Source organism: Antedon bifida, chromosome 2 (genome assembly GCF_963402885.1).
Source record: "Antedon bifida chromosome 2, ecAntBifi1.1, whole genome shotgun sequence".
NCBI lineage: Eukaryota > Metazoa > Echinodermata > Crinoidea > Comatulida > Antedonidae > Antedon > Antedon bifida.
In genome coordinates this window covers 18,274,460-18,298,888 of record NC_136227.1, presented here as the reverse complement: position 1 = coordinate 18,298,888, position 24,429 = coordinate 18,274,460, and the positions used below count along the sequence as shown (strand labels likewise).

At 33.8% G+C, this 24,429-nt stretch overlaps 2 protein-coding genes across 4 annotated transcripts; one reads left to right on the top strand and one right to left on the bottom strand.

Moving 5' to 3' along the window:
• Window positions 1-2,644: 2,644 nt before the first annotated feature.
• Window positions 2,645-9,518, bottom strand: LOC144835112 (uncharacterized). Of its 2 annotated transcripts, none has more exons than XM_078690151.1 (6): window positions 9,358-9,518; window positions 7,035-7,236; window positions 6,097-6,287; window positions 5,532-5,724; window positions 4,643-4,785; window positions 2,645-3,829 (listed from the first exon to the last, which is right to left on the bottom strand). In XM_078690151.1, the coding sequence occupies exons 1-6, from the start codon at window positions 9,415-9,417 to the stop codon at window positions 2,984-2,986; spliced, it is 1,635 nt and encodes a 544-aa protein (XP_078546277.1). In that variant the 5' UTR covers window positions 9,418-9,518; the 3' UTR covers window positions 2,645-2,983. The 2 variants fall into 2 exon arrangements, with proteins under 2 accessions (XP_078546277.1, XP_078546278.1); XM_078690152.1 differs by having other exon boundaries at window positions 7,035-7,211; window positions 9,358-9,510.
• A 25-nt stretch (window positions 9,519-9,543) lies between these two features.
• On the top strand, window positions 9,544-22,888 carry LOC144835145 (3 beta-hydroxysteroid dehydrogenase type 7-like). 2 transcript variants are annotated; one of them, XM_078690200.1, is made up of 4 exons: window positions 9,544-9,606; window positions 19,006-19,191; window positions 19,613-19,777; window positions 20,166-22,888. In XM_078690200.1, the coding sequence occupies exons 2-4, from the start codon at window positions 19,035-19,037 to the stop codon at window positions 20,933-20,935; spliced, it is 1,092 nt and encodes a 363-aa protein (XP_078546326.1). In that variant the 5' UTR covers window positions 9,544-9,606; window positions 19,006-19,034; the 3' UTR covers window positions 20,936-22,888. The 2 variants fall into 2 exon arrangements, with proteins under 2 accessions (XP_078546326.1, XP_078546327.1); XM_078690201.1 differs by lacking the exon at window positions 9,544-9,606 and adding an exon at window positions 16,578-16,594.
• The last annotated feature ends 1,541 nt before the right edge of the window (window positions 22,889-24,429 follow it).

Genomic DNA, 24,429 nt, shown 5'->3' with positions numbered 1-24,429 from the left:
CATGAAGATATTGGTACCTTGTTCGTTTGACCGAGAAGTACAAAATCCAGTTATGGCTAGTGTGGAATAGTTTTTGTATAGGGGTAGGAAGTACAAAATCCAGTTATGGCTAGTGTGGGATAGTTTTTGTATAGGGGCGGGAAGTACAAAATACAGTTATGGCTAGTGTGGGATAGTTTTTGTATAGGGGCGGGAAGTACAAAATCCAGTTATGGCTAGTGTGGGATAGTTTTGTATAGGGGCAGGAAGTAAAAAATCCAGTTATGGCTAGTGTGGGATAGTTTTTGTATAGGGGCGCGAAGTACAAAATCCAGTTATGGCTAGTGTGGGATAGTTTTTTGTATAGGAGCGGGAAGTACAAAATCCAGTTATGGCTAGTGTGGGATAGTTTTGTATAGGGGCAGGAAGTAAAAAATCCAGTTATGGCTAGTGTGGGATAGTTTTTGTATAGGGGCGGGAAGTACAAAATCCAGTTATGGCTAGTGTGGGATAGTTTTTGTATAGGGGCGGGAAGTACAAAATCCAGTTATGGCTAGTGTGGGATAGTTTTTGTATATGGACGGGAAGTACAGAATTCAGTTATGGCTAGTGTGGGATAGTTTTTGTATAGGGGCGGGAAGTACAAAATCCAGTTATGGCTAGTGTGGGATAGTTTTTGTATAGGGGCGGGAAGTACAAAATCCAGTTATGGCTAGTGTGGGATAGTTTTTGTATAGGGGCGGGAGGTACAAAATCCAGTTATGGCTAGTGTGGGATAGTTTTTGTATAGGGGCGGGAAGTACAAAATCCAGTAATGGCTAGTGTGGGATAGTTTTGTATAGGGGCAGGAAGTAAAAAATCCAGTTATGGCTAGTGTGGGATAGTTTTTGTATAGGGGCGGGAAGTACAAAATCCAGTTATGGCTAGTGTGGGATAGTTTTTGTATAGGGGCGGGAAGTACAAAATCCAGTTATGGCTAGTGTGGGATAGTTTTTGTATATGGACGGGAAGTACAGAATTCAGCTATGGCTAGTGTGGGATAGTTTTTGTATAGGGGCGGGAAGTACAAAATCCAGTTATGGCTAGTGTGGGATAGTTTTTGTATATGGACGGGAAGTACAGAATTCAGTTATGGCTAGTGTGGGATAGTTTTTGTATAGGGGCGGGAAGTACAAAATCCAGTTATGGCTAGTGTGGGATAGTTTTTGTATAGGGGCGGGAAGTACAAAATCCAGTTATGGCTAGTGTGGGATAGTTTTTGTATAGGGGCGGGAAGTACAAAATCCAGTTATGGCTAGTGTGGGATAGTTTTTGTATAGGGGCGGGAAGTACAAAATCCAGTTATGGCTAGTGTGGGATAGTTTTTGTATAGGGGCGGGAAGTACAAAATCCAGTTATGGCTAGTGTGGGATAGTTTTTGTATAGGGGCGGGAGGTACAAAATCCAGTTATGGCTAGTGTGGGATAGTTTTTGTATAGGGGCGGGAAGTACAAAATCCAGTTATGGCTAGTGTGGGATAGTTTTTTTGTATAGGGGCGGGAAGTACAAAATCCAGTTATGGCTAGTGTGGGATAGTTTTTGTATAGGGGCGGGAGGTACAAAATCCAGTTATGGCTAGTGTGGGATAGTTTTTGTATAGGGGCGGGAAGTACAAAATCCAGTTATGGCTAGTGTGGGATAGTTTTTGTATAGGGGCGGGAGGTACAAAATCCAGTTATGGCTAGTGTGGGATAGTTTTTGTATAGGGGCGGGAAGTACAAAATCCAGTTATGGCTAGTGTGGGATAGTTTTTGTATAGGGGCGGGAAGTACAAAATCCAGTTATGGCTAGTGTGGGATAGTTTTTGTATAGGGGCGGGAGGTACAAAATCCAGTTATGGCTAGTGTGGGATAGTTTTTGTATAGGGGCGGGAATTACAAAATCCAGTTATGGCTAGTGTGGGATAGTTTTTGTATAGGGGCGGGAAGTACAAAATCCAGTTATGGCTAGTGTGGGATAGTTTTTGTATAGGGGCGGGAAGTACAAAATCCAGTTATGGCTAGTGTGGGATAGTTTTTGTATAGGGGCGGGAAGTACAAAATCCAGTTATGGCTAGTTTGGGATAGTTTTTGTATAGGGGCGGGAAGTACAAAATCAAGTTATGGCTAGTGTGGGATAGTTTTTGTATATGGACGGGAAGTACAGAATTCAGCTATGGCTAGTGTGGGATAGTTTTTGTATAGGGGCGGGAAGTACAAAATCCAGTTATGGCTAGTGTGGGATAGTTTTTGTATAGGGGCGGGAAGTACAAAATCCAGTTATGGCTAGTGTGGGATAGTTTTTGTATATGGACGGGAAGTACAGAATTCAGCTATGGCTAGTGTGGGATAGTTTTTGTATAGGGGCGGGAAGTACAAAATCCAGTTATGGCTAGTGTGGGATAGTTTTTGTATAGGGGTGGGAAGTACAAAATCCAGTTATGGCTAGTGTGGGATAGTTTTTGTATAGGGGCGGGAAGTACAAAATCCAGTTATGGCTAGTGTGGGATAGTTTTTGTATAGGGGCAGGAAGTAGAAAATCCAGTTATGACTAGCTTGCGTTGAATAGTTCTTGTATACGGGCTTATCACTGGCTTCTTGCGTGGAATAGTTTCTGTATCCAGTTGTGACCCGACAAAATAACAATGAAACTATCAAACAAACTATTTTTAATAACTAATACTGTAATATTATGCATAGTTCCACAGCTGCAAGGTCTGTACATTTTGTATCAAAAGTTAGTACAAAATTTCAACTTTCAATTTACAAAAATGTAATCCAGTGGTCTAGACGTGTCCTTTTTGTTTTTAAATCTCTTCTTCATCTGATAATAATTACAGGGTAGTCATGGCAAAGTACACCATTGTTGTAATCTATTCAATTTGCTTTAATAAATAACCATATATATATATAATCATATATTGTTTACATTGAAGGCAAATGATAATTTTGTAAGCATACTGTGCTTCAGAATGTTATTATCTGAGTTAATTAATTTTGCATCTTTTTCTTGTCAAAGGTGGTGTACTTCTACCTTTTGATTTTCTTTTTTGCATGGTTCCTTCTTTTTGATTGGTCTTTGACAATTGGAACTGTGACGAAATGTTAATGATTTCTTCATTAATGTAGTGAATGCTTCCATTGTCAGTAGATGGAGTAATCGCATTCATATTATTTGTACTTTCCTCAACTGGATTATTGTGATCTGTCCCCACATTCAAAACAATTGTTGGATCTTGATGTATTACTATATCTGGTTGTTCATCTTGAGTTCCTTCACTGGAACCATGCTCAAATTCTTGAGATGCCTCGACTTGCTGCAAATTTGATGTCAACACAGATGGTACCAGTTCTTCTGATGTTATAACATCACTCTGTACAAAATCCTGTACAGATATGTTTCCATCGGTTCCAAGCTGACTTACTGTGTTTGTAGTACCACCAGTGTGGTGACCAATAGCATTTGATGTCGCACCACCAATGTGGACGCAATCATGACTTCCAATGACATTCTGAACAAGGTCATCTGAAGGCTCGCTATCTGAATTAACAAACTCCTGACATGGCTCTTGAGATTGTATGGTAACATTGTAAAGTCCTTCTTGGTTATTGTCAATGAGGTTCATTGTCATGTCAGATGATGTCATTCCAAGAAAGCATTGACTAAGTTTACTCATATTAAACTGTACAAAGTCTTTGAATTGTTGCTCTAAACTTCGAGCAATGAACTGTGACTCTAGAAGAACAGAGGCTGGCATTTTACTCAAGATCCCCTGTTGAAGTGATTGCAATTGTTCACGTAACAACTTCTTTTCTTCATATAACATTTCAATCTGTGAAAAATTTATGAATAAACAAGTAGTAAGATTATTTGAACAATAATACAAAAAAGCGTCTTTGCAAGTTTTGCTTTCCACAAGTGTATTTAGTCACATAAATCCAATGTTTCACAGAGAAAATAATCACATTACACTTTTCATTACAAGAGTAAGTAGCTGCAATTTTCATTTCCATCGCCTATCTATTGAGCTTTTTGTTTCGAAAGATTGCTTATGAACACGTGACAACTCATTTCCTGATCACTGATTGGCAAAATTATTGTGTTGAAGGGAGAAACTTAAGGAACTAGAAGTCATTGCAGAAAGGAAGATGGAAATACCAATGCTATGCGTCTGATTCACATTAATAAATTTGTCTATGGAAAACAAACTTTGTGCGCACTTCAGCGGTAGTGCTTGGGGTACCCATAGAAAGTCCCAGATGAAAACATTTTGACATACAATTTAGTAGTGATGTTTTTACAGACTTCCAAACTTGGAAAAATGAGATATTGGGAGGTTTTAAGAAAACAGGGTCAAACCATAGAGGGTGGTACAAAAAACGTAAATATATTGGGAGTTATGTAAATGTGTAAACTCATTATTTCACTTATTTAACAACATTTAAGTGATTTTAAACATCTTACAGACCGATATTAGTATGTTTTATATTCTCTCAATATCTGGAGTAGTAAAAATTATAAATTTATACATATTGTGAGAATTTGTATTGGTTTATTAGATTTAGGAGACCGGGAGATGACAAGAAATATTGGGAGACTCCCGCCATTATCAGGAGATTTGGGAGGTCTGTTTGTGTCTTCCTACCCTATGTTGGTATTGCCTTTCCATTTCTGCCTTTTCTTCTTTTAATGTGCTTATCTGCTTTTGCAGTTCTTCTATTATTCTCTCTGATTTTCTCACTTCACCTGTTTCTTCAGATGTTATCAAAACTATTTCACCATTACTACCTGAAACAATACAGTAATTAAAAGACATAAATACACTAAAATACATTATTTAAAAAATATTTGTAAAAAAATGTATTCAACATATATTACTACAAAATAAATGACACTTTGCCTTAATTTGTAAAATAAAAAAATTTTAGTCAACTATTCCAATACCGGACACCCTCAAGCTGGTCTGTCAGGTTTTCCAGAAATTGTGACATTCTGAATGTGTTTTTAATGTTGGACCTAAGAAATGGGTTTGGTTTTCAGAGAGTTGACAGTAGTTTTTTTTTGTTTAATGTGAACATAACTCTATATATTGTAAGAAATCAAGGTGATTTGATTAATAATGGGGAAGTTTTGCAGCCTTATAAATATGAAAACAGATATGCGACTACATTTGTCAAACTTTTAAGCTGATCCCCTAAGTTTGTACTATAAAAGTGTATTTGTGTTGTTGAATATCAGCCTATTTGTAATTAAAGATCTATTTTATCACATTTTGCATTGAATCAAGAATACTAATTATGATTACAATAAACAATTTATTGGAAGTATTTTACTAAAAATTTTCAATTTGACTTATTTTGGATAAATAGAAGTTTTCCTCGCTCTCATTTTACGCTAGAACTAGTAAGTACAATACAAGTGCACCCTCAATATTTTTTGCTATGCGAATACTGGTTTATAAAGACTAAGAGGTACTTGTGATGAATTTTATTCATTCATATTAGCAAGGTTGCGAAGCCTTCCTATTAACTAACCAACAGTTCCTTCATGTGTTTCAGATATAATGTATTCATCTTTATCAATTTCAAGTGTTGTAGGCTCAACATGAAAAAAGCTGTTTAATCCATGTTGTAAGTTGGACCGTGCATTCATCTTAGCATACATTTTAAAGCTCATTGGACCGCTCTGTTTGTTGTACATGTCAATAATGTTGGGCTGGTTAATATCCTGAAAGATGAATGAGTGTAACACATCAACAAAGATAACACGAACAATGTGTCAGTAGCAACACATAAACTTTTAAACATCAGTTCAATCAATAAATATGTTAAAAGCTCTTTTCCTTTCTTTGTATATTCTTGAGATGACTATTGTATATAGTATGTTGTATTTTAACAGAAGACCTTTCAGTACTGCACTTTCACAAATGAGCTTTAGGTTCATTGAAATGCGTTTTAAATTTAAATTTTACTACTCTTTTTTTTATTCGGACTGTGATCAATATATCAAAAGAAATATATATACTGGGTAATAAATAATTTAAAAAAAATATTTGATTATATATTTGTTATCAAACAAAAATCTATATTTAGTTCATACTTGTGCTATCTGTATTTGAAATGTAGTTGCAGGATTTTTAAAATGTGTCTTGAAATGTTTGAGTGCCTCATCTTTACGATTGAATGCATTTTTACATCGAAAGCAATGCCAGTGAGCACCTTTAAACTTTTTCTCTTCTTTGATAACTCCCTGAATAAAGCAGTTGTTGGAACAGCGTAATATTCGGAGACCTATTTTTAAAAAAAAATCATTATTCAAACTAAGCAATTACTTATAATATACTGTACTGTATAAGTAATTGCTTGTACATTAACATGTATTAGATTTTCTTATATGCCGACATACACATTGGAGCAGCATATTGCGTAGTATGCTAAATCTCTGGTGGTAGTTGGTACATAGTTGATAGCGCACAGTCTTTCAGATAAGGTATTAAGCTGTGGGTCATGTGCACATTAATATATATAATGAGACAATTTCAGTTTGTTTGTTAGTTGTTCCCCGTATTTAAATGTTGTCATGACCTTCTTTTCTTTTCTTGAAGTGGATTTTGTTTCTTATCGTTTATGGGTCTTACATGACAAGTAATCTCTTGCAAGATCCTCTGTTACTGTTATTGTATTGGTTTCAAAAAATATATACGGTATTTTATTGTTGTAAATTATATTTTTTGCCAGACAAAACTGAAATAAATAGACCTTTCATCATTCACTTCATGCCATTATTTATACCATTCCACTCATAAACATTCATTATTTGTATATTATTTGACATCTGCTTTATGCAACAGAACACTTTTGACATACACTATTAAACATACATGTTCTCTATCCAGCTCTATATAATCTCATAAATTACTCATGAGTTTCTGCTTTATTAGAATGATAGGGGAAACAAATAATACATTCTGGAGTACTTACAGCAGTACTTAGGTCATTTGATGACAGAAACAGGTTCTTTCTTGTTTATATACTCACCTGCAAAGTCCACTCCTTTATCAACATGTTTTACTCTATAATGTGCCCTCAGTATAAACATGTCAGTAAAAACACACTTCACAGGGCAAAATGGACAATGCATATGTTGTCCTTTTGAAGTGCTACCCTCGCAGCTTTCCATCCTACATACTCCTGCTGCCCATTCTAGCTCAGTGCCTTTGATTCTAACAGAAGGGTGTGTCTGTAATGTTAAAATATAGCAACATTTCAAATAGACACACTTGCTCTTTTAGTAAGTCTCAACATCATGATAAAAATATTTAAATGTTCCTCTTTTTACTTGTCTATTGTTATAGTTACATACATGTCAAGTCCCACGCATCTGGCTCTGCTTTGATTTTACCCAAACTCTCCCGCCGTGCACCTAAAATTTCACACTTTTTCACAAATCATTTTTGTTGTTGAATTTCTTGAAATTGTTTTATTTTACCTATAATCACTGGTCCTAGGCCACAACAACGTAGTATGTTAACGAATTTGGAATGTTTCATTTTGTCACAATTGAGGGTTGAAGCGGAGGCTGGGGACAGGGGGTTAGTTAAAGATGGGATCTACCTAAAACGTGACATGTGTAGTTATTAATATTTGGTTCTAAGCTGTATCTCTGGTGCCCTGGATCCAAAAGGCCTGGTGCAATTCATGGTTAGTTGTAAATGGTTGCAGTAAAATCAACTTCCGGTATTTTGTATGGATAGTCGCTAGCTACTGTATAGTAAGTTTTATCAAATTCGTTTGGTAGTGCTATTTTGTGCTATCTGCAATATTTTCACCATTTTCAAAATGTGTTTATTAGGTAGATTATTTTTCTGGGTTTATGAATATTTATCATAATGCCAATTTAATTGATTCTTTTTTTCTTTTATGGGTCCTGAAAAAAGGACAAAAAATACTTTTTGAAATGGACATTGTAAAAATAGTTGTTGTCAATTTGTTACTTTAAAAGTTCCTGAAGATGGTTTCAGAGAAAATTTAATATATTATCTGAAATAAAGTTAACTTAATAGCAAAATATTTACTATATAGACGATAGGCCCTAGCACACCACACAAAAAAAAATTTTGCAACACAAAAATAAAATGCAACCGATTTGATCATTTCCTTTGTAACTGAAATGGAACGAAAGTGTATTATTCTGGCAGCTCATTTTTAAGGATAATATAATAATAAATGTATAAATGATATAGATCTTAGGCATATCGTATCGATCAGTTAAAACAAACAGAGTTATAAAACAATGAGTGTTATAGGCTACTTATTGATCATTTGCATTTAGTATAGTATACATTATGTCTATTGTTATTTAATATTATTATTATGGTTATGACAGTCCAAAATGAAGAAATAAAAAATACTAAAAAAAAAAAGATCTCATCGCCGATATGATCGTTTTAACATGCAGGTATTTTAGTAAAACTAAGACGCTACATTTTGACAATGGAAAAACCATCGTACAATATCGTGTGCATGTTTTTTAGAAAGGTGAATCCCTGGTCAGCAGAAACACATAGCAGCTGTGAGGAAACAGCTGCCAGAAGGCGCAGCTCCAATTGGTTTCAGAAATTGTGAGTCGCCTTCAGCAGCACAATAATCATAACTAATAATAATATATCATCGTAAAATTCGGAGTAATTACGGAGGTTCCCCCCACCCTGTGAGCTAGCGCATCATTTAGTGCGTGCGACATGGAGTAATTATATGTCAGGGCTTCCTCTCTGATGGCAGCATTGCTGATCAATGTACTGTGACCAGAGACTACTACTACTGTAAAAGTACTACATGGCGGGGCTTCCCCTTTATTTATGCCTACTGAACTGTACAAATTCCGTATTATTTTGTGTTAAAATTGCGCAAGAATATCAGTTAGGTAATTTTATGCACGTGTAAGCTATTTTAACGTTTAGGGACTTTGCGACAAGTAACTGTGTTGGGGCGACTTTCTTTGTGATCCGATGGGGCGACTTGCGTTGGGGGACTTTGCGTTGGGGCGACTTTGCATTGTTGTTGGGCGTCTTTGCGATGACCAACTTTGTTTTGGGGCGACTTTGTTTTGGGGCGACTTTGCGATGGGGCGACTTGACTAGCATCCCGTTCCCCCTAGTCCCCCACCTAGAACTAGGCCCTAGGCTAGGCCTAGGCCCACAGTTCGAGCTTCCTCCCAGCAGAGAGAGGTATAGTATAGTGGGCCTAGAAGCCCTTTTGGCTGCATACTTTGGATGGAGATGAAGAGGCTGGACACAACAAGCCTAGGATTCTAATAGTAAACTTTAGCTAAATAAATTACCCCACACATTATGACACATACCATAAATGTATTTCTTTCCCCATTTGCAGGGTCCATTGCTGTTTGGAGTTGTTGAAACATGAAATTTAACTTAACCCAAAGCAACCCTTTGTGTAAACGTCATTTTCACAGATTTTGGTGACGACACGATGTTGATGTTTTGTACGGGGCGCAAAAAACAAAACAAAATCTGTCTATCGCAAAACAGACAGTTGTTTTATTGGTACAGTACAAAGGATTTTGAGAAGACTTTGAGATGATATTACCAATGTAAGTACTAGTTCCCATCAATCAATTGTTTGATTGTCTTGGTCCCACCTAATATTATATACAGTATTTGGTCCTGTCCCACCAAGGCTAGGCCTATTAGTATTATAGTAGGCCCTGGGCCTAGTTGTTTGTATGGCATACAGAAGAGATGAATACTTCTTTTCGACTCCAAACTTGTTAACTAACTTATTGTGAATACCACACCTTAAAATTGATAGGGTGTCACCGTTGCGCCCCGTAGTACCAACATACTACAATTAGCCCAGTAATGCATTTAGGCCCTAGGTAGTGTATTACTATTATTACATTTTTGTCTGTGTGATTTGTAGGCCTATTTATTTCAAAATTGTAAAAATTTGTTAAATAATGATATACCATATAGGCCTAGGTCATGTGCTATGAAGGCCTAGTGAGTTAATTGGAGGTGTAATTTTTTCCCACAGTTCTGACGGTTTATGATGAAATCGATTGCGTCTGAAATCGGTCGCGTTTGAAATCGATCGCGTTTGAAATTGGTCGCGAAAAAAATCAACTTCCGGTATTTTGTATGGCGCGCCGCTAGAGCTATACTTTTGATGATATCGGCCGCGTTTGACATCGGTCACGCTATTTTGAATGGAGCGAGATGCATGCTAGCGGGATATACATTTTCTTCGTTTATATAGATTTAATTGATATTTTTTAGGAACTGTATTATTTATGTGAATATTTTTTATTTGGTTTATAATATTTATTATCAATCATTAATTTTTTTTTTATTCCACAGGTCTCGGAGAGTGTCTTTTCAAAATGGCCATTTCTAAACACGTTTAAATATTATATTAGGCATAATATTATATTAGGCATATACGGTAATAATTTACCTCTATTTGTATGTACTGTAATTAATATATTAGGCCTATATAGAGAATACGTCTGTGTCTTTTATTATGCAAACAATTACGTAAAAGAGAACAATTTATTTAAAAACAATAATTGTTACAATGTATAGTCCGTAAACCAGCGTATCCATTTTTATACTTATGCATACTGTGGCAGATATATCATACCATGTCGTTAACAACATATTATTCGATCACCTTATTTTTATTATATTTTATGTCCATTATGTAGGATAATATTAAAGACCCCTTCCCTACGTTTTTTAGATCTAATTTAAGATCACAAACTATATTTAATGTAAAAATAATACTATATGGTCCTATTGCGATAACTTTTTTCGTCTTTAAACGGTTAAAAATGTGAAAAATAAGTCGATTCTAATAATTATAGCGGCCCGCTATAAATCCCAAAATGCATTGCGCGCGGATTGATATTTTTTTTCACCTGTAATTCGCCCACTTTTCGATCGATCGTGAGGCCAAAACAAATGGAAGACTCCTAACTTTTCAGCAAAAATACCGGGTTTTCCCCAATTTGTATCAACGGAGTCTGGCAAAAATAGAAAGACAATTAATGCAGCAACTATACAACGTCAGGCTAGGTATATAGCTAGCGTACGATGTTCGTACGTTACCGATGTTTACCAGCTAGGCCTACAAAACTAAGCCTAGCTAGGCTAGGCCTAAGACCGTCCACGAGAGGTCGATCGCCGCGAGCTACTTAGGTAGTGCATTGTTTCTCACTTTTTATCATAATTTACCATAAAACGTACATTTAAGACAAGGAATGACCTAGTTTAATGTTTTTATAGTAATATATATGTATTATTTTTACAAAACTTTTAGGGAAGGTGTCTTTAATTATATAATGATTATTGTTGAGGCAAATCATGTGTATATTTTTATTTCTCATGTTTAAAATAGTTTATAGTAAATTGATCATTATATGCGGATGGTTAAAGGCAAGTTACTGAAATAAACCCCGGAATAAGCCTTATCGGAGATGCGCCTTCTATGATCATGCAGCTGTTTCCTCTAACAGTATGTTATTTTGCTGACGGGGATTCCCCTTTTTAAAAAAACATGCAAATTGTTAGTGTGTCAAATCATGGACCAAACACGTACGATCGTTGTCCATGGCCAGGTAAAGATGACGTATAATACGTTTTATATATACCATACGTTTTAAACGCCTATGCCTCCTGCACATGTTTTTGTGAAACAATGAGTGTATATAATTTACGTATACATCGGCGATATTATAGTTTTTAATTTGAATATCTTTTATTTCTTCATTTATAATAATCATTTAATATAAATAATTAAGTAAGTACAACTCACATCCATACGCCGTTCGTAAATCTAAATGTTTAAATATCAGTGCAGATTACCTCTTTGAGAATCGTGTCCACTTTTATTATCCATACATTATTCTCACATCTACCATTGTACATCATAGTCCTACTGTGGGCCCGGTAGATTGATTTATAACGGCATATTATATATATTTTATTATTATCCTAAAACCATACTCACGTCAGAGTGGCGGATATCGAATTAAAAAATCATCGTCATGCATCATCTTCCTTTATTGCATAAACCTCATTTGAGATGGTATCCACTTGAACAAGTTTCGTAATTAACTGTGATTAAAAAATATGCAATAGGCACGTCTACTTGTTTAACTATTAAATTATTTAAACATTTAAAAAACTTTAAACAGTGGAATGCCAATCTTTTCAAAAACTTGCACAATATTCAATAAAAGAAAAAAAACATTTTTAAAACTATTTTCTAAAAGAACACATTACAATTCATTGAAACCTGTAAGATAAAATGAAAACACAAATTATTTTTAAATAATGAGATAAATATTTATATTTACTGTACTTAAAAAATAATAACGATCGAGGTTAAACAAAAATATCAATAGTATTATTAGAAATTCTATATTCAAAATTAATTAAAACATAATGAGCATTTTTTCATTAAAAATGACCGATTTCTGAGTATGCTGACTAGGCCTGCCCAAGGGGTGTCAAATGTAATCGGTCGGGCTTGAAATCAGTCGTGCTTGAAATCGGTTGCAATAAAATCAACTTTCGGTATTTTTTATGGAGCGCCGCTAGATACGCTTTTAATCATATTAGTTATGTTTGATATCGGTCGCATTTTATTTTGGTCGCGCTAATTTGTATGTGGCGCACTAGATACATTTTTAATGAAAACGCTCATGTTTTTAGTTCATTTTGAATATAGAATTTCTAATAATACATTACTATTGACATTTTTGTTTAACCTCAATCGTTATTATTTAAATATATATATATAAATATTTATCTCATTATTTATAAATAATTTAATTTAATAATAATTTCAGTCATATCTTACAGGTTTCAATGAATTGTAGGCCTAATCTGTTTGTTTAGAAAATCATTTTAAAAATGTTTTATTGAAATATTGTGCAAGTTTTTGAAAAGATTTTTTAAAGAAATAATTTAATAGTTAAAACAAGTAGACGCGCTTATTGCATATTTTTTAATCACAGTTAATTACAAAACTCGTTCTATAGCCTACCTGCAAGTGGATACCATCTCAATGAGGTTTATGCAATAAAGGAAGATGATGCATGATGATGATTTTTGCATTCGATATCTGCCACTCTGACGTAAGTTGGTTTTAGGATAATAATAAAATATATAGATAATATGCCGTTATAAATCAATCTACCGGGTCTACAGTAGGACTACCGGTCTAAATAATAATAATAAAGATGCACACAATTCTCAAAGCGGTAATCTGCACTGATATTTAAACATTTAGATTTACGAACGGCGTATGAATGTGAGACACTGAGTTGTAGGCCTACTTACTTAATTATTTACATTAAATGATTATTATAAATAAGAAATAAAAGATATTCAAATTAAAAACTATAATATCGCCGATGTATACGTAAATTATATACATAGTTTCACAAAAACATGTGCAGGAGGAGGCCTATAGACGTTTCAAACGTATGGTTATTAGTAATAAATGTCATCTTTACCTGGCCATGGACAACGATCGTATGTGTTTTGTCCATGATTTGACACGTTAACAAGTGCGTGTTTTTTTTAAAAAGGGGAATCCCCCTCAACAAAATAACGTACTGTTAGAGGAAACAGCTGCACGATCATAGAAGGCGCATCTCCGATATGGCTTATTCGGGGGTTTATTTCAGTAACTCGCCTTTTAACCATCCGCATAATAAAAAAGATCATTTTACTAAAAACTATTTTAAACATTAGAAATAAAAATATACACGTGATTTGCCTCAACAATAATCATTATACACATAATATTATCCTATAATGGACATAAATTAGAAATAAAAATAAGGTGATCGAATAGTATGTTGTTAACGACATGATATATCTGCCACAGTATAAGTATAACAATTATTGTTTTTAAATAAATTGTTCTCTTTTACGTAATTGTTTGCATAATAAAAGACATACGTATATTCTCTATATAATATATTAATTACAGTCATATTATAAATAGAAGTAAATTATTATATGCCTAATACAATATTTAAACGTGTTTAGAAATGGCCATTTGGAAAAGACACAGTCCTTCTCTGATAATAATGATTGATAATAAATATTTATTTTTATTATAAATAATCTAGTTGCTAAAAAATATCAAGTAAATCTATATAAATGAAGAAAATGTATATCAATCATTTTCAGCAAACAAACTTTCCACTCGCCGTTATGTAAGAATGTTTTATAAACCTAATACATTTTTGTACAATTTATTTTACAGGGTGCCAAGAAGTATGTGGGCTTTTTGAAAATAAAGTGGTTTTTCTGTTTTCGTTTTATTTTTCAAATTGTGTTATTTAAATGTCGGAAATTAGTTTAGATATTTTATAATTTTTTTACAGTTACTAGTATTTTCATTATATTTATATCGATAACAAGGACATCTCTGTGCTGTTAATTTTGCACAATATATGATTGATACGTATCACTGTCAACCGGTATACCAATATGTTTGGGACATGAAACTCAAGTGCATAAGAAATGAAAAAAATACAGTTGAAAAAAAACATGAAAAATGTGTTTATAAGAAACCTTGTTTGGGGTATGTATAATAATATGCAGAAATAAGAAAAGTATGATAATACCTTTGTATTTATAAGACACTGCATAGTATTTATCGGCTACTTGTTATTAATGATTACGGTAAGACACTAGCCTAAATTAAGCCTTATAGCCTACATTCCAACTGTTGGACGCTTTCTCGGCAGAATTGCCCGCTTTTCATGTCCCAGTTGTGCCGCACCCAAGCCTTAGTATATCCAGTTTTTCAAAATGCTTATCACATTAAATTAAAATTAAAAACCTCATTGCCGACTGATACGTAGGCCTACACTTTTACTTAAACATAGCTTAAGCCTATATTTTATATTAAAAAAACGTCACCATTTACATAAAAAGGGGAATCCCTGATTTTTTTTTAGCAACGTGTGACACGTGAAGCTCAATAGAGGACTGTGTCAACAGTATTGGATACCGCTTTAATTGTTAATTATTAATAATTGAATTACCGTTTTTAGACATTTCTCTCATTTCAATCTGTTAATTGCACAAGTAATTCGATACTTAGAAGAAATGTGTTTTAATTTGATTGATTGATTGTTTACTCAATACGACCACCAACATGGAGTCATCTAGCTGCCAAAATAGTTTCACTCCGCGGCGGATGGAAAAAAATAATCTCTGCATGATTGATCGAACCCTCTTTCTCTAACAATTAAACAATGCAACAATGCATCATGCGGCATCGCATGTTTATTGAAATTTAATACATTAAGTACTAAAAGAAGACCACATTATAACAAAAAAAGATAAGCCTACTTGTTTAGCGCATAGTAACTGTTTAGCATCAAATTTTTGGCTCGCCTTTGCACGGTTATCATTACCGGCGTTTTCAAAGATCATTTGTGTGTAATAATGTATTAACCAAGGCAATCTAATGTTTGATGAGCCTTGTTAAAACTCATCCTAGGGTTGGAAATTATAAATGAAATCCCTTTTTTAAAAAGGGGAGATGCTGACGTTCTTTTTATATGCCAGTAAAAAACACTTTTATTTGTATGGTTTACATTTATTATATTCATAGAGCAACACACACTTTTTACAAAGCACACGCATCTTTTTCGGAACCTGTAAATAAAAAAAAATTTAATAACTATTCATTTTGACCAAACACCACCAGTCCCACCAGCAATGACCATCATCCACAATCATGATTCACAGAGTGTCCCAAAAATTCGGCCTGTTCCATCCACTTTAGACTGCGCGTGAGAGGATCCATCCTTCCTGCGCGTACCATAACTTCTTTTTAAAAGATCCAAACGTCTTGGTGTTTGGTAGTTCAAATTTGTATTTTTAAGCGTAAAACTAATAAGATAATTAATATTAACAAATTTTGGTTGTAATTATTGACTTGTAAAATATATTCGTACTGTATGTATTTTGCTAAATGAATGTCGATTTAAATTGAATATTCTCTTTTTATTAAGGCTTGACTAGGGCTGTAGTAAAAAATCGTAGTGTTAAATGCCCAGCAAAAAAAAATTGGGAGGCCAAGCGGAACTCTCTGTTTAATTAAGCACCCTACCTACCATGACCAGTGAAAAGATTGGAAATTGCTCATACTGTAAGCCTGTCAAACTTGGTTGGTGTTGGTAGTTGACCACAGCAGCTGGAATTCAGTTTGCTCCATATCCCACATTCAAGTTATTCACTCCGGGATAACTTTATTTGTCTCTTCAGTCCAGATGAAACACTACAGAGAATTGAACATTTTGAGCACCAAACCTGTACTGGTGAGAAAAATACTGGGTTCCTTCACACGGATTCTACATTGACCATTTTCCTCAACAAGTTGTGTAGAGTGTTCAAGGAATCTGTTTGCACAATGTTGACAATGTGATATCATACCAAACATTGTATTTGAAATAAACAACTGTATCATAAAGGAGCCAGCAAAATGGTCTTTATATTCAACCACCTATGACTTGGATATACAGTATAAAGTATTATCATTTATAGGTTTGTATATAATCACCTTTTCAGGGTAAATCTTTACCCCTGAAATCATAGTTAAAAGTTGCTCTGTAGTGGAGGGGATGCATCTTTAACAACAGTGATACTTTGAGGTCCCAATTAGTCTAAATAGCAGAGAACCGTTATGCTTCCATGCTAGTACAGGAGGATGCCTTTTTAGACAATTGTTGTATTCGATTGGGATGAATATACCGTTGTATTGTGTTTGAGGTTCATGTGTTGATTTGATAAGCGGCTAAGACAACCAAAAGGGACTTTTCGAATTTCATGTCCAGTATGTCAACTGATACTACAGTATACCAAGATGTTATGTTTATGATATGCGCAAGTCAACTGACACGTCAACTAACAAATTCAGAACGTGTTGAGTGGCATATTGCCGCTTGTTTTCTGACCGAGTACAAGTAAACATACGCAATAAAAATAAAGAATTATCTGGTAATGATTTTCTGCTATGTAGTGGCTATTTTAAATAAAGCTCTTAATACAGATTTGGGCCCTGTCTTCATTAAGAAAATTAAAGATCTAGGCTAAGCAAGTTACCAATGTTATCCCATAATACTGTAACCTGGCCTAAGCTTACGTACCATCGGCCCAGTGGAATAGCACCACAAGCACTAGATTGCAAGTTACAGTATGTCCACTTAAAACGTTCTGAATAGGTTGTTGGCCATCTGACCCAAACCTCTGCCTGTTTTCTAACAGATCCTGCTTAGAGCTAAATTGACTAATAGCACATGTATCAGGCAAGCTTTGTGCATTTAAGATTAATTGCAGGCAACTTCAGTTGTCTCTCAAAATCATATAAAACCTTAGCTTCTCAACCTGTCTAATTTCTTCACTCTCTTTGGGTCGCTGTTCAATTTCATGCAATTGATGTAGGCGTGTTATGGTGTATTCTACTGCATTACACTTACAGGACTTGTATGTCACAAAATGCAAAGTTATTATTATTATTCCAAATAAATAAATATACCGTAAAACCTCGAACTCGGGCTTCTTTTCAAGATAGTATGGGCTTCTTTTCTAGATAGACTATTTGAATATCAAAGTAACAACATTATTTAATTTCAGATAACTTGTGATACAGATATAATGTATGATCGAGTTATATCTAAAATGGTATTTTGATCAATACAGTATACTTAAAGTTAATCAAGAATCTCAATGTGAATTTTGGTCTAATTATACAAACAACTGACACACCTTTGTTTTTTTATTTCGAAACTTATACAATACTGTGCAAAATTACAAGAGCAACAATTTAAAAACATAATATAATTTGATTGATTCTCGTTATGTGTATCCATAACAAATTTGGATTAATTGGTTACTGCCACAATCAAGGCAGAAACCATGTTTCAGGCACCACTCATGGAGTATGTAAAGAGGCGGTAAGGGAAAATATATTAAGCAGTTTTAACTCTTGCAATTAAAATTACACAACGAAAACCGGGTAAATGCTGATATCACTGTTATATCCAACAAGTTACCAACATGTCAAATCAATAACAAAATCTATATATCTTTAGGCCTTATAGTACAACTGATGGAGACCTGTTTCGTTGTGAAAAAATGTATGTAATTAGAAAATTATGACAAAGAATAGAGGAAAATCGGAGACGATTTGTAAAATTGTATTTAGAATTAAAAACTAGATTTGAACTCGTTACTTTGACAAGTTAGTTATCCGCACAGTTATCCACTCACGTACACTAGAAAATTCGAACAGAAAAAGATTACAGCACTGACCTAATTTGAATTCTGTTTATTTTGTGCCTTAGTAGATACAGTATAATACTGTATATATCTACATACAATCTACAGTAGCATAGTTGAAATTACTGGACCCATCTTTTATTCAAAACATGATAATGTCATCAAAATTAAACATGAAGATAACACTTAACAGTTTCGGAAGATAATTGTTTTAGCAACAACAAATTAAAATGTTGAAGAAATTCTGATACATAGAATCGCGATGCGCACTCTTTTAAATGTCATGAACTATGACGCAAAAGATGAAAATCTGAATTTTTTTATTTAACTGGCCATATGATGACGTCACAACATCCTCTTGGCAAAATGTTTACATGAATTCGTATCTACAATTCAACAGCTTACAGAAATGTTTTAATCACGAGTCTCACTTTTTATTCTGAGAAGCTATAACATATTGAAATTTACTGAGATACTGTATCCCGAGTATCGCACATTCATGCTTTTTTAACTGCATTGGAAATTGTAAACACCTTATGCTAAAGAAGACTTAAATTTGATTAGGCCTATGTCTTTGTCCATTGAAATAGTCTGGAATGGTGAGATGTTGCCTACAACAGATCAGTTTAACAGGAGTGTAACATAATTATGTTAATACACAGAATTCCCTTTTTCAGATTTTAATACCATTACAGTAAATATTAACATGGGTAAAGATGAAGAAGTTGTCGTGGTTACTGGTGGATGTGGCTTTGTTGGTCAACATGTAATCAAACATCTCCTAATTCAAGAAATGTTTCCAGTTAAAGAGGTCCGAGTATTTGACCTATCTTCTCAATTTTGCTGCATTAATGAATTAAAAGGTATGCCATTAAATAATGTCTTTACTATGTCTTTTTATTAACTGGAATGTTGTGTCTGGGGAAATTTCTGAATTTTTCTAAAGCATCAAGCTCTTGTGGTAGTTTCCTGAAATTTTAAAGAGGCTGGATGCAGTTGAAAAATTGGAAATGGAATACATGATTTTAGACAAAAATTGTAACATTGTTTTGAGAACATCAAATTTTACCCATTAGTCTCATTTTACTCATTGGCAAAATTTTTTGGACTTATTATTTAAAGCAGCTGGCCCAAAGCCTACAGTATAGAGGCCTCTGAAACAAGTATGCACTATTTTGATAACATTTGTGCTGTGAGCGCTGTTATACTGTAATTAAGTAAGTACTGTAGTGGTGTTTAATTACTCAATTAATAGTTAATCATTATAATGTACCTTGCTTCTAGTGAAAGATTGTCATACTCCTGTAAAACACATCTGTGGAGACATCACCCAGCTGAATGATATCAGTAGAGCATGCAGAGGTGCCACAATGGTTATCCACACTGCAGGCAAAGTGGATGTTACTGCATGTCCAAATGTCGAGGCACTCAATTTGGTTAATTTAACAGGTATATCATTATTTGTATCCTTAATACAATTAAAACCATTTTTAAATGATACGACGAATGTGAATTTACAAATTCCTCAAAGTGACTTTATCAAAGACTGTATTTATCAAAATCAGTTAATTTACAGTATTCATTATTGATTTAATTTTACATATACAATAAAAAAAACATACATTTGTTTTCTGCTAAAAAACAAATATGGAAATACCATATATAAGTTCAACTACTGTATAATGGTTTCAAACATTGTTTTTGCGGAATATCTACAGTAAGATAAGGTAGATATCCGAGATAGTTATTTACACAAACAGTTTTTTGCATTGTGTCCACCTATCTAAAAATGATAATTTATATATAGGAGCTTGCATATTTATTTTTTATTTTTAAGGAACAAAGAATGTTGTTAAAGCTTGTATTGACAACTGTATCAATATTTTGGTGTTCACAAGTACTGTTGATGTTGTTATTGGTGAAGAACCAATCATAAATGGAACAGAATCAACACTTTGGATTCCATCATCGCACCACTTTGGGCCATACGCCCACACCAAATCTGAAGCAGAGAAAGTCATCTTACAAGCAAACAATCACATTCTCCCGAATGACAAAGAGCTAAAGACATGTGCTTTGCGCATATCACCTGTTTATGGCGAAGGCGATCCAAATTTTAGCAAGCAGTTAAAATCTGCCAAAAAGCAAGGAAAGATGATGCGTATCTCAAACGAGTCGTCAAAACTACAACACATATATGCGGGTAATGTTGGTTATGCCCATGTTCTTGCTGCAAACGCACTTCGCAATCCTGTATGTCCTACAGGTCAAGCTTACTTCATTACTGATGACACGCCAGTTTCTAGTTTGAATGCATTTCTACATCCATTTTTGGAAAACTTAGGTGTAAAGACGTATTCATACACAATTCCTTATTGGTTTTTATACCTACTGGCATTTATTACTGAGCTAGCTGCTTGGGTTACGAAACCACTAAAGATATTTCGTCCCATATTCACTAGACGTGTAGTACAATTTATTAATTCAGTTGTATATTTCAATTCTAACTTGGCCAAATTAGAGTTGGGATATAAACCTCTATACACATATGAGGAATCCTTAAATAAAAGTTTGGTATATTATCGTAGATATGTTTCAAGTCCCTAGTGCAAGATAAGTACTTTGTACATATCCTATTAACAGTCTATAACACATCAGGTTTAAGGCGTATTTATGAAAGACTAGCCCTATACTATGGTATCTAGCTTCAAATTGATAGCCTATTTGAACATATTACAGTTTCTCGTGAAATGGCTTGTTTAAAATAAATTAGAATATTAAACATTCCTTAGAATAAATATTAATATTTGTGATAATAATTTGTGGTACAAATACATACAGATATGTACAGTACATTGTAATAATACTATTTTTCTATAAATAAATGTCAACATAGATAAATGTAAATGTTCTGGGTCGCACTGTAACAATACATGGCACATACAGTACAGTATAAAAATAAATAAATAGAAAGTACCCCTAATAATTTGGGAGATGACTTACTGCTATTGTGTGCAGTAAAAAAAATGTTTCTTTTAATAAAAAAAATAATAAATTAGTTTATACTTTATCTATAATGAAATATATTTTTGTTTGTAAGAAATATGAGATGGAATTTAATTGGCATGATGGTAGGTGTGCTACAAAAATCCTTTTGTTTATAGTCAATATTGTATATGTAATTGTATTTAGTAGAATACAGTACTGTATGCCTTTGTTTATATTAACAAAACGTATGCAAGGCTTAACTTTTGTACAATAAATTACTTTCTACAGTATTATATACAATAGTGTCTTTGACCATAGGCCTGGCAGCAGGCAAGAGTTACATTGTAATGTCACTCTTCCCTGGGCATAGTCAGTATTATTTGTGTAGTAAACAATTTAAAGTTGCTGCAAGTGTGCTATACAGTCCTGCTGTTTTTATATAATTGATAATATTCAATTACATTATTTTTTATATTTTAAAATTATAGTATAGCCTAATACATTCATATTCCAATAGAATCATTTTATTTTAAAAAACTAAATTCATGTATTTTTATATTTGTATGATTGGAATTACTGCCTTGAGTTACTGTAATAGTGATCTTTTCTGATCCATTTGTTAAAGTTTTGGTCAAATAAATACATTAAATGGAAAACATGTAATACAGTTTAAACGATCAGACGTAGCTTTGTGTTGCTTACTCACTGTATTAAAACCCAGTGTTGAAATCCTTATCAGAAAAATAAGAATTGTCATGAGATGTAGAGTATGTTTGTACTTTAAATGTCAAAGTGAAAGAGTTGCTATTGGCAATTCACAAAGCCAAGAGACCCAGTGGAGACCCAGTGGTCTAATGGTTAGGACATCTGTGTATCAAGCAGAAGGTTCCGGGTTCGAATCTTGGTTGGAGTAACTTTTCCTCATCTTATCGTTTCAAATTAATCAATGTTAATTTTAGTATATCACCGGGCAATTTATAAATTGTTCTGTGCCTGTGTGGTGTTTATATATATATATATATAAGTATCTCTTTGAAGATCCCGCTTTGTTAATTAAATACTGAAAGATAAGGGCATATCAATTTGATATCTGGTGCGTGTGCGTAAAATTAAGGGACTAGTGCTGTTCCGCCGTACCACGCCAAGAGTGTTAAAGAGTCTCTATCCAATCGAGTTTGAACAAGCTACTTTCACATCGCTCCTTGCACTGGCATGCACCCTGAGAAAAATATCGTGAGCGTTGAGCATGCTTGCACATCGAGCACAAATTTGGTTATCCATTGTCAAGCAAGGTAATTCATGCTCATGTTCTGCTGATTGGACAAAAGAAAAAAATCATACAATTTCAGAAAACAAATGGCTTCTTACCAGATTCAAATCGAACGAATTTGGTGTAACGATCCTACTGTATGCTGTACCACTGAACTCATTTTCCACAATATTTTTCTCAGGGCACCGAACTGAATCTGGGCATGAAGTGAAAGCAGCTTTACTCAATATTTATGTTACATTATTTCTCTCCATTTTTGATAGCTTTCTGAATAATTATAATTATAGATTCTTTGAGAATGTGGGTATAAGAAGTGACTTATCTTATCTGAAATAGTAATACATATAGCCTAGTGTAGGCCACTATGTAATTTCGTGTCATTTTTTTGTTAAAAGCAAAATTCCAGCTGATTTAGTGTCTTTAGGATGTAAAGTAATAAAAAAAATATGTTGCCATTTTTTTAAAAAAGCTTAAGGGTGTCAAATCCAAGATGGCCGCCAATACGTAAAATATCCAATAAATGTACCATATTGGACAAAGTAACACCCATTATGAATAATATTTTAAGTTAAAATTAATGCTATATGGGTTCTCTGCTATATAAAAATTATTATAAACCTATATTCATTAGTATTTTGACATTTTGAATTTCAAAATGGCCGCCATTTTAAAAAAATGGATTAAATTTCTTATTAAAACATGTGCAAGTTATGACGTTGATTGAAATCACATAAAATGATAGGCCTATGACAACAACACGGTTATTAACACAAAATGGTGGCAATTTTGAATTTCAAAATGGCCGCCATTTTTTTAAAAAGGGTTAAATTTCTTATTAAAACGTGTGTAAGTTAAATTAAATTAGATTGAAATGACACAAAATGATATGCTTGTGACAACATGGTGTTTAACTAACTCTGCCAAATGAAATATTTCTAATCAGTGCGCTGTCTTGAATGCATATATATTATGCATGCAATATAGTAAGTTGACCTTCCTTCGTTCTCTACTATTGTATCCATCAAACTTCAACAGACTGATCTGTGATCCCAACAAGCTTGTTCAGAAACAAATTGGCAAAAGTACTGCAATCAATACCTCATTTCACCCCCAAATGCTCATACGTTCTTATATACAGTACTGTACCAGCTGACTATGTGATACGACAAAGAATCTCTATTGGAGTCCTCTTTTACTTTGATAAGTTTGTCACCTGTATTCACCGTCATATATATTTTTTGCCAATATTCATCCTTTTCTTAGGATCCCATATAGTTTGCCTTCTACAAAACTTTTACCAATGCCTCAAACATTTTCTGTCCAATGTCATCATGCCATGGCCAACAAACACCTCTGTGAGATTTGCAGCATTCTTCATTAATCAAGATATCATCTCTCTTTAAATGTTGGCTTTCAAACTCATCAACTAGATTTGCCAGCTCTGATGAAATTATTAATTTGTGTTATTCCAATGATACCATGCTCAATGACCTTGATCAATTGATGTAAATCCAGCAATTCCCTTTGTCACACATACATGTCGTCTCATAAACTCCAATATCAGTAATCTGTTGAAAGTGATACAGCGGAAGTAACTGGCCATAGTTCAGGTGGTCATGAGCAAAGAAATAATATTTTATAAAAGCATGTGTACTTTCCATGTGTGCAGATATCGTTGTCTTGTGTCTCTGACATAATATAGGGATAGTTTCACATCTCTCTGTATTCAAGTTAATATCTTTATGATCAGCGTTTTTCAAACAAAATGATACGTCACTTAGAATCATTTTCTCTGTCTGACTTTTTTCGAGAAAAGTGTCAGAAGTTGTAGAGAGAAAGCAGA

Excerpts from the sequence above, each read along its gene's own strand:
- LOC144835112 (XM_078690151.1), bottom strand. The coding sequence starts at position 9,417 with ATGTTTCAACAACTCCAAACAGCAATGGACCCTGCAAATGGGGAAAGA. Across the intron at positions 6,288-7,034 it reads TAAAGGAGTGGACTTTGCAG|GTCTCCGAATATTACGCTGT; the intron begins GTGAGTATATAA and ends TTTTAAAAATAG. Across the intron at positions 4,786-5,531 it reads AACACATGAAGGAACTGTTG|GTAGTAATGGTGAAATAGTT; the intron begins GTTAGTTAATAG and ends GTATTGTTTCAG.
- LOC144835145 (XM_078690200.1), top strand. The coding sequence starts at position 19,035 with ATGGGTAAAGATGAAGAAGTTGTCGTGGTTACTGGTGGATGTGGCTTT. Across the intron at positions 19,192-19,612 it reads CTGCATTAATGAATTAAAAG|TGAAAGATTGTCATACTCCT; the intron begins GTATGCCATTAA and ends CCTTGCTTCTAG. Across the intron at positions 19,778-20,165 it reads CAATTTGGTTAATTTAACAG|GAACAAAGAATGTTGTTAAA; the intron begins GTATATCATTAT and ends TTTATTTTTAAG.